At 43.7% G+C, this 10898-nt stretch overlaps 2 protein-coding genes across 3 annotated transcripts in view; one reads left to right on the top strand and one right to left on the bottom strand.

The window, feature by feature from the left end:
* ppfia2 (PTPRF interacting protein alpha 2) overlaps positions 1–3665 on the top strand; it is an 82678-nt gene extending 79013 nt beyond the window's left edge. For both annotated transcript variants that reach the window (XR_520007.1, XR_520006.1), the window contains exon 29: positions 3655–3665. The gene's annotated coding sequence lies outside the window, so the exon portion shown is untranslated. The remainder of the gene's footprint in view (positions 1–3654) is intronic.
* The window catches only part of acss3 (acyl-CoA synthetase short chain family member 3), a 49542-nt gene that overhangs the window by 4928 nt on the left and 33716 nt on the right, over positions 1–10898 (bottom strand). Inside the window, exons 10-11 of the mRNA XM_008276485.1 lie at positions 1115–1210; positions 762–825 (exon numbers count right to left, since the gene is read on the bottom strand). Of these exons, the coding sequence (XP_008274707.1) occupies positions 762–825; positions 1115–1210 (160 nt within the window). The remainder of the gene's footprint in view (positions 1–761; positions 826–1114; positions 1211–10898) is intronic.

The raw sequence follows: 10898 nt of genomic DNA, 5'->3' as shown, positions 1-10898 counted from the left end.
ATTATTTCTTACAGATTTATGGCTCTATAACTTTGCTACACTGTGCAAAATCCATGTTGGAGTTATTTCTACCTCTGCCTTCCACAGAGGTGCAGGACTTTATATTGCAGTGATAAATAAGCCCCCAGTGAGTGAAAAATATAACTGGAGAAGCAAACAACCAGAGGGTTAAACAAACACATTCTCTGCTGCCTGCAAAGCTCCCTCTGTAAATATTGAGGCAGCTATATGAAGTCGTGGATATACAGCTTGTTGAGTCTAAGAAAGGGACCGGCACAGACCTCCCCACAACTACAAGCAAGCGCGGTGACACAGCTGTTCGTGTCAGTTTATAGCTCTACCTGATATTATTCCTGGGTTCACTGTGCATGTGGATTCTTGGAAATCCCCCGTGGCACTGAGTCATTACCAGCAGTTACAAAGAACAGGGAAGTGGGGTTGGAGGGTGACAACAGATAGGTAGCAGAGTGGAAGATAAGGCAGCATGAAGGGTTTGTAGTTGACCACTGGAGCTTTTGATAAAGTCCACTCAGCACTGCCAACGCTCCCACACAAACGTTTTCCTCTCCAGGAAAAAAGATGTCTGACACACGCTGTGCACAAATGTATTATTACATTTAATAAAAAGAAAAGATCAATGTTTAGATTTCATTTCAACATGCTTCTATGTCAGCTTTTCAAATGTGTGCGTGCATGTGTGAGTCCCAGAGGAAAGGTAAAGCATTAACTAAGCTCCTCACACCGCGAACACATCGGCTTACCTCACCACAATATTTCCCAGGGTTCTCGGCTTCACCTCCCGCATGTCATCATCGATCACTGTGACTAGTGCAAAGGGAAGAAGAGCAATTCATATTCAGAGGTGGTGTATCACCCACTGGCAAACTGGAAGTGTAAAAAAAAAAAAAAAAGATTAAACATTCTGCAGGGAATTACAAGCAGTTGTTAAATTTTTATCCATTCCTGTTTCTGTATCTGTAAGCCGAGGGGGTGACGGTTTAAACATGAAGTAGGTTAAAATAACAGCCTGACGGAGATCAAATTCCAAATATATTAAATCAGCTATTTCTTTAGACTGATGTGTTCGTTGTGTGTTGTAACACTCGTCTCCTACCGTTGTATCCTGGAACTGGTTTGCCAGCCTGACCTGCAGGTGGCGTGAGCGAGTTTCCCAGGCCGACACAAGTGGAGGTGATGGCTGAGCCGGTTTCTGGTGAGACACAGAGAGAAGTATGGATTCATTAAAATTCTCACGCTATGAAGTCAAACCACAGGAGTTCTGGATCTGCAGCGTAATGCCACAGTTCTGAAGCAGCTTTCACAGCGTTCCTCCTGGACATGCAAACCTTTTGATAAGAGGCTGATCAAGAGCTTGTGTGGCATTGTGTTGCGCTGCCTCCACAAGCGGCATTAACCTACATTACACGAAACTATGACAGCTCCTATGGGCTCTTCCTGACTCCGCCACACATCCATGCTCCATTTTGCAGCGAAGGCTTTGCCCGGCAGGCCTTCTTAGCCCACCTAGCGAAAGAAATAACAGAATCGATCCAGCTTCGTAGATTACATCAGAAATCACACAGCAGCAGAGCAGCTCAGCATCAGCATCCGTCTTCGGTGTTAAATTTAAAAGCGCGGTCTGTGAAGAAACGGTCGGTGGGTGTTCATCAGGTTCTCTGCAGAAAAAAAAAAAAATACAAGAGCAGCGTCTGTGTTTTTTCATTCCTCCCCCCCTGAGCTCGACTTGTGTTTCGGTTAACATTATCTGTTCATTCATGCTGTCTGCGCGAGGGGTGAGATTAATCTTACCGAGCTTCATTTGGTGTTCAGTTAAACATTAGATTAGAAACGTGGCATTTCATTAACAGCCAGACCATGGGCTTACTGGCACGTACAGTTTACAAACAAGAGGCGACTAAAATGCCTCGTGCGCTGCCATTTTTCTCCACTAAAATGCAAATTTATGGACAAGCGCTTCCACATGGTAATCAGTCTTACCCTATGGGAAAGTGTGTAAGTATGATGTCTCCGTCATGCATTCTCGGTGTCACGGCGTGCCCGCAAAAACCAAATCAGGTCATTTATTACTCGGAGGATGGAGAGTGTACAATTTCAATCACGTATTCGTCTAAAATAGACAGTCAGCGGTGGCGCCGGCAGCAGAAGTGTCTTCCGAGAGGGCAAAGGCCAATGGCAAAACATTCAAGCTTGCGAGCCAGCTATGCAAATGACAGCTCAGTCAATACGGCAGTGATATGCAAAAAAAAGGAGCCACACACCCCTCATTAAACCTTGAGGGAAAGCTGCAGCAACACAGGACGCCGCCACTGTTACACACCTGTCAGCTAAAGCCAGAAAACAAGTGAGTAGAAGCGAAAACCTTGCCAGAGAAATTACCTGAAAACAAAAGGGACAAATGTTGCATCCAGAGTTAAAGGTGCCCTCTGGAGTTTCCTTGTCAACACACAGCGGTTCTGTTTACATTCAGGGTTTCTCATCAGAATGCACAGAGCGTATCCCTGACGTCTAACGAATGCATTGAATACACTCCCTTCCTCATAAAACATGCAAAACTTGTATTGTTTATATTCATGTTGACTTGTTACCGGTCTTCTTCCCTGTCTTGGCTGGGAAAGTACGGCTTCTCCTACATTGCTGCCACCTGTGTGCATCTGAGCACAGATTTGCATCTTTGTGTACATGGGAGAAAACAAACAAAACAGGAGGACGTACTCATGGAAACACCGGTACAACTGAGTGGTGTGCCACAGAGTAAGATTAATGGGTGGGCGAGGTATGTTGAGCCTAAAGCTTTAATGTCAAGAAGGTGGCCGTCTTTTAACATACTAGATCACCATGGTAACTGATGTTGGAAAGCTAACCTGCTCCAGAGTTTGGAGTTTGGGATTTAAATTGGCTGGAAGACGCAACACTCCTTCACGAATTCTTTTCCTAGATCGATTCTGAACAAATGCATAGCCGTCCAGTAGCGAAGATGTTATGTGTCACGTTGCCACGGGAACCTGCATGCCTTCAGTCGGTGATGCAGAAAAAGCATAAATATGTTCCTATGCTTGGTGCTGATTTGCTAAGTCCGTTTAACACTGCTGGTTCCGCAGCTAATAGAACGCAGATTAGAAAATTGATGATTCTATCTGTGTTTATCACAGAAAACAGTCCATCAATACCATTAGTTTGTCTTTGATTTGGCCAAAAGCTGAAGTGATTTCCAACTATCCATCATTAAAGGACTGCGTCAGACCTTAATGCACTTGTTGTGTATCATGTTTAAATTAACGAAGTTTAAAGTTTAAGCGCTTTAATGTTCAGCCGTCATGTTAGAAACAAGCAGCTACATTCAGAGTGCACTGAGTGGTAGAACAGATGTATTTACTTTAACAATTAACAAATATCTACAAGTATTCCTAGCTTGCATAATTTTCTGTAACAGTGCTTTTTATCGTAGCAAATTTTTACAGCCTGTTTCTCTTGACTGAAATAGGCAGCATGCACCATTTCATTTTGGAAGAAGAGTCAAATGATGCCTCAAATTATGAAAGAACACACAAGAAAACTTGGGATAACAAAGAAGGTCAATAACCACCATTGTGTCACCAATTCTCCCTGACTGGGGTTTAGGTTTTGTCAAGCCAGCTAACACAAAGAAAGCCTGACTATGTTGCCATAGCACAGCCTTCCGGTCAAAATGTCCACATGGTAGCCTAAAGGAACAGGCAGGGATTCAAATCCAGCACACCTTTTGCCAGATTCAGCGATTATCTGTCAGTGAATATAACAGCCTGTTGTGTGTTTGGCCTGGGAAAAAAAAAATAAAAAACTGGTGTCCGCACACAGTCCTGGCTCGCTAAATAGGAAACAAATTAAGAGGCTTGGACCACTATTCAAGCGTGTCCTGTGCATGTTTGTGCTCATGTGCTAGACTGACAAAAAGGAGGACAGATGGGTGGAAAGGGGGCAGTAGGATCCACAGGGATGGTAAATCTGGTACATTACAACTATCTAAATATGCTAGCTTGGTAAATATCAACAATGTATATCCAGAATCACAGACAGCACCTTCAAAGTTGCAGCACGATGAGGGCCATGCGAAAATTTGGGAATATTTGAATCCTCTATCTATCAATGTATCTATCTATCTATGTATCTATGTATCTATCTGTGTATCTATCTATCTATCTATCTATCTATCTGATAGATCTTGGGAAACTGCAGCCAACATGGGCCAAGACATGCAGTAATTGTATTAAGCACCTATCTGAGGTACAGCTTCCGCACAATGAAGTGGATAGAAACAATCACCTTCTCTCTGCTACTCATCAAACAAGTGCAAACGGTTATAGATCTGCTTCCAACTGCAGCAAAGAAGGGTTCAAAAGGCAGGGGCTCAGGGACAGGAGGCTGCTGTTGGTTGAGGGGGGGATTGACTTATCAAATAAAGACAGAGACGAGGAGGGAACAGGGGATCTAGAATGGAGCACATTATCCAACAACCGTGACCTCTTAAATGGTAGCCATTGGTGTTTATTAGTGACCAGTTAGCCACTCTCTGCAGGATCCAGAGCTCGTCACTGGCAGCGGTGACAGCAACTCACCAACAGTTATTTTTTCTTCTTTCTAATGCCCTAAGGGGGGCATTTAATCCACCTACTCAGGGACAAGGGTCATAACATTATTGAGCAGTCATGCCCTTTGCTTTCCCCTCAGGTCCAACACCCCCACTGCATACACTGCAACATTTATACACATCATATAATCTGAATGGAATTAACGTGAATGAGAAATGTAATCTGACAGAAAACCGTACAGGATTCCTAATTTTTGAAGGTAAGAAGACACTGAGATCAATCACATCTGGACACTGCTGATGCAACTGTAAGCATCATGTTTTTTGACTTCTAAAGCACCTTCAATACAGCCAGGCCTGCTTTGTGGGAGCATGAGCAGGATGCAGGTGGACTATCATGGACTATCTCACCTGCAGACCATGGTACATGCACCCACAGAACCATGAGGGCTCAGCAGGACAGGTGCCCCACGAGGAACTGTCCTGTCTACATTCCTGTTTACCCCTTTATAGATTGGACTTCCAAAATGGCTACAGCTGTTTTCTCTAGAAATTCTGTCATGATTTCACAGTTGTTCCATGTATTAAGGAAGGATGTGAGGAGGAGTACAAGGGTTTTACTGAGGACTGAGAAAATATAGTCGGAGAAAAATTGTTCTTGAACAACATTGTCTTCTTTAACTTCCAATGCACTCGGTCCACCAATGTTTGAGTTCTGCTATCCCTTAGTGGAAAAATGTCTCATCTTAAATCTCCATATTCATCTTAACAGCACGCATGATTTAATCATCACAAAATGATGACCGTGCAATTGAGATTACAGTTTGGAACACAGATAGAAGTCATGGTCGGATTAGTAGGGTGCATGGGGCAACAGTTCAAGCCATATTTGGCTGATGGACGTATTTGTCTTGAAGCAACAGCGCCCAAATCGAAGGTTTCCTCTTCTTTATGCCCCACAATGGGAGTTACACCCCTTGTGTCTGGGTGAGGCAGACAAATTTTTGAAATGCCCTTGTAGGTGGACTCGCAACCATCTACACCAAAATATCATTAAAACTAAGGACGTACGTGGATTTCACAAGACAAAGGCCCAAACCTAAAACAGCTGCTCTTCAAGGTACTGAGAGGGAACTTGTCTCCAGCTACAGATACATAGAGGCAAAGCTTGACAACAAAGTGGACTGGATCCCCGACATGAAGGTGCTATATAAGAAGAGGCAAAGCCGCCTGTATCTCTGTAGAAGGCAGACGTCTTTTCACATCTGCAGATCTCTTTTGTGCACCTTCTATCAGACTCTAGTGCCAGTGCAATGTTCTTTGTTGTGGTGTGCTGAAGAAAGAGTGCTCGCACAGCAGACAAGAACAGGGTTTATAAACTGATCAGAAAGGCTCGCTCCATCATCGCGCCTCAAATGGACACTATATAGAAAGTGACAGAGGTGAGGATGCACTCCACACTGAAGTCAGTTATGAGAAATCCCTCACACCCACTCTATGCCCTGGAGGTGACTAAGCAAAGCCCCTTCAGTCACAGGCTGCAGGACTGAACGCTACAGGAGGTGCTTTCTATTAGCTGCCATCAGACTGTTTAATGGGCAGTAAAAGGAATTAACCCTGCTGTGCTCCATGTACAGGAAACAGATTTGCAGTGTTTGGGTACAAATGTTTTTCTCTATGCATACGTTACATATGATCCAAGACAGCTCCATATGTTTATATAGATATTTATCTGCTTTATGTTAATGTTAGATATGCACGTATTTTTTGCATATTGGAGTTTTTTGTTACATCTATCTAGCTATCTAATTATACCAAGACTATCAATCGTATCTTATGATGTCGGCCATACAGACAATCCCTTTGTTTTTCAAACTATGAGTCTTCCTCTAAACAGTTTCTTATCTATCTGGAGCATCACAAACCTTTCTTGAATGCTTTCTAGGTTTTTCCACCATACTCCTAGTTGCTGTAGCGTACTCGGTCTCTGTTCTCCTCTTCAGCTCTGGCAAACCAATCGTTGCTAGTTCAAGTGAAATACATCACCAGTGATGCTCCAGTGCATGAAGAGACATCAAATTTAGAATTCTGGCTTCCAGTGAAATACAGAGCTATTTACTAGGTGTTGATAGGTTTAATCAGTATTGTGTGAACTTGTTTAGTGAGGGCTGGAATGTCAGGGAGAGTCATTGCTGTGTTAAAGTGCCATACTCAAACCGTATTTTGCAAAAAATAAAAAGAATGGTAATGACAAAAGAATTGAATTTAATCACAGATGGATATAATTACTATAAAGTAACATGATTACAACTAGCTGCGAATCAAACATAAGCACAATAGGCATGGATAACATTGGTCTATCCACTTTAAATAATGAGCCCGTAATGGCAAGTCAGTATATCAGTCTGACCCTGAAGGACGCCATAAGGGTCCTTTAAAAGCTCTACTGAACTGCACGTCGATTACGGCTTGACACAACCGCTGAACCATGTCAGCATGAGTGGGGTGTTTAAACCTGGCTGTTTACAGCAGGAGCCAGGGCTCGCTGGCAGCCATTCAGGGCCCGCCAGTAAATTCAAAACTCAAATGAAAAAAGACAATATAATTGGACCTTGAAATTTTACAAGGCATACAGGACGACGGGAATTGGCAGCACAGCTTCCAGGCACGAAATCAAACATTTACGAAGCAAAGATCTTTCAGCGGTAATTAGCTGCATCACCAAAACATTTGGTCTCACGTAGAGATGAATGATTGTATACTGACAGGAACAGAACTCCGTTTCGGCTGACTAAGATGTTTACCAAGAACTCGAAGGGTTCCTTCCTCAGCCCACGATATGAAGGCATAATGGATCATAACATAGCATAATCCATTTATATTCCTACGCCCTGTGGCTCAGACAACACAGATACAGAAATGATTAAACCATTTTGCTTACCTGGAAACATTTCTGACAGTCTGACATTTTAAGACTTATCATCGTGTTACTGGGGTTTTCTCCGATGTGGTTATTTGTCCAAAATGCGCAAACATTTATAGGTCAAGAAAATCTTTATTGAGCTGATACTCGCAAAACACTTCCACTGCTGCTATTCTGGTCACATTGTGCAAAAGGAGATTCAATATGCTGGATGACAAAGGTAGACATCATAGCCTGAGACAGGTGAGTGAACGCTAGAGGGGAGTGAAAAAGGAGTGAAAATATCTGTTTATTGGAGTTGAACACACACACTCATGCTGTGTGACTGTCTTTGTGCTTGTCTGACTGGTGGAGTCTTTGGCACTTGCACACAAACGCAAAACACACCTTGGCATCCGTCTTTCTTGGCTCCCACCTCAGTCTTTTTCCGTTTCTTCTGCGCCTTGCTCCCTCGCACTCCCTTTCCCTCCGTACACAAACAAATCAATCTTCCTTCGACCTGTTGGAGATGAGCTCGGGCAGTGAGAGGCATTTTGAGTGTGATGAATGGGCCGAGGGAGGGGGAGAGTTGTCGGAGGATGCGTCGGACGAGCGGGACGGGCGATACGGTGGCACCTTTTCAGTTGAAAAAAAGGAGCCATCGAACTGCCTCGCTCATTACGAGTAGCTCGGAGGGGGAGCTGCTGTTCAGGAAAACAAAAATGGCTCTCTGATCCCGCACTCTCTTTTCTCTCTGCTACTCCTCAAGCCCTACACAGCAGATGAAATAACAGTCTTCTCCTTCAACAAAGCAACCCCGCTCTGTCTGTTGAGCTTACATGAAAGGCCGACAACACTGACTGAAGGGCAACAACGGGACCAACTCCGGTGTCAGCTCTGATGTTACAATATGAAACCTAAAAAAAACCTCGGGGAGACAAACACGCTCCCAGCCCAGGTGCAATCCATCTGCATCAATGAAAAATTGATGAAATGTTGATTCAGAAAATTAAAGGTAAGAAGATTACATCAGAGTCCAGCGAGCCTCAGAGAAGGCGGCAAGAATAACTCGGCTCACTACTTGCCCAGCACCGAATGGCAGGCAGACAAAGGCAGTGAACACAGTGGAGCCTGTAGCTGCTACAAAGACAGATATTTCCAACAAGAACTGGCAGAGACAGTTAAAAGGAGCGGGAATATTGGGCTTGCATCCCAAAAAAGGTAAAAAAAAACAACCTAACTGTGAAGTTTCAGAGGGTGATATTCCTTTGACTTGCTTCTTATGCTTTAAAATTGCTGAAAGTTCACTTAATACATATTTAAAAGTCGCATTTTTTATCTGGTTTGAAGGCCACTATAACTGCATACCTGACGCCTGAAAGCAGCTGCGACACTGAAACATGTAAACAGAGCGTCGGCTGAGTGGTGCTCCTTGCACCTGCTGCCTGATGATGGGTTTGTGCATCCTTCTCCTATTAATCTTCTGTAAAAAGCGTTTGCCAACACAGATGCAAAGTACAAACAAACCTTGGAAGTGATATCAAGTTGTTAAGTTTGTCACACAGGCCTTTTTTTTTTTTTTTTCGCTGTTGGGAAGGCAGCAGGGAAGCTAACTCTAACCTGGAGTACCGACAGCAGAAGGTATACCACACAAACAACACTTAATGCAGCTCATACAGTAAACAACAACCCTGTCAGAAAAAGCTCGGGGGGCTCTCTCTGTATGTCATGCATATGCACAACAGTGTCTGAGGTTGTCCTGGTGATGTGTGGTTGCTGGGGTAACTTGGTCACGATGTAAAAAACAGTCGACCCAAGGTCAGTGTAAAAGACGGTGAACTGTAGGAGAATTAGGAGATGAGAAAAGACAGCAAGAGAGAATACATGAACAGCAGCTGGGCCAGACATGGAGATAAGGTTTCTTTTTTCACTTTTTTCTTCTTTAGAATTCACCAGTTTTGCTTTGCTGTGGACAAAATCCAGAATACCTCATCATAAATGGTTGTGAAATAGAAATTTCGAAAGAGGAAATGATGAATAACACCTTTTGCCGGATACTACAGAAATGCACACACCAATATAAAACGTGTCCAGCTTTAAGACAGATGATTGCTTTTTCCCTCCGAATTTGGGAAGAATGAATGCGAAACAAATCTTTCTTCAAAAAATGTGGGATTAGTTCTGCTAGGAGCCTTTGCTGGACAGTACAGCTTATGCTGCTAAGACGAAAACCATCTTTGGCAGCCTGCTGAGGAGCCAACACAGGTGGAAACCAAAGACGTGGTTAGTCGGGCCTTTCCGATTGAGAAAAACAACAAATGAGTAAAAAGTTAGGAGTGGGAAGAGAAAGTAAAAAAAATGCACGAGGAGGAGGATGTTACTGTAGCTGCAAAAAAAAAGGTTGACGCCTGCTGAAGACACACATACGCACAACTCATTTACAACTCCAACTCTTCAAGGGGCAATTTCATTCCATCAACTAAAAACACTGCCTCCCTTATCACTTCTCAGACAGCGCGGCTCATTCGCTCAGAGCTAAGTTTATGCATACAAATTTGCTACTTAACTTGCTAATGAAAGACCCCCATCTTGTGCCTTAAAAGAAAAAAAAAGAAAACCTCAGCAGACAAAACGTAACAACGGCTCGGAACCAACGCCGAGCGAATTCCCAGGTTAGAGAGCCGACGACAGCAGCCCCAGTAAACAACAAGGTAACACAAAACTGGCACCTCGGCACTTGGAGATGTAATTACAGGAGCGACGACATCTGCGCTACTGTCTCTGCAGCGACGTAATGAGACCGAGTTGACGACAAGCAGTTTTGTGGTGTTTGTACTTGAATGACATGAGGTACAAAGCCAAGGCTCCCCCACACCTCTCCCAAAAGGTGAGCGCGAAGGAGGGGAGGTGGGGGGGCATGATACAGGAATAATTTACTGAGATGGATTCTGATTTCTTTTTTAAAAAGCAGACACTGAGGAGTTGGTCTATATGCAGGAGGTGTGGGAAGGAATATTAACAAACCGAGGGAGACGAGTGTGGGCTCCTTTTCAACGATAGCGGTTCATACATTTAAGTCAACAAATGCACACTATAGGTATCCTGCTGAGGGGTTTAATGGAAATGCAGGGGCGGCCAAGCTACCGACAGCACAGATAAATACTTAGCCCACCTATGAGAACAAATTAATACCGAGTTTTGCATCATTTAGTGCACACTAACAGTGGATATATGGATATCACACCCACACGAACAAACATCTCATTCTAAAACCACGGATGGTCTTATAATAACATCCGCTGTAGCAGGATTCTGAGACCTGGCGACAGGGATTTGCTCACATCCAGCCTTTAGAGTAACTACGAGTTTGGTAACTAATGGTGGCAGTAAGGCCTGGCTCACAGACTGCAT

The sequence above is a fragment of the Stegastes partitus genome, unplaced genomic scaffold, assembly GCF_000690725.1.
Source record: "Stegastes partitus isolate 25-593 unplaced genomic scaffold, Stegastes_partitus-1.0.2 Scaffold74, whole genome shotgun sequence".
In the NCBI taxonomy this organism is placed as follows: Eukaryota; Metazoa; Chordata; class Actinopteri; family Pomacentridae; genus Stegastes; species Stegastes partitus.
This window is presented reverse-complemented; position numbering and strand designations above follow the sequence as displayed.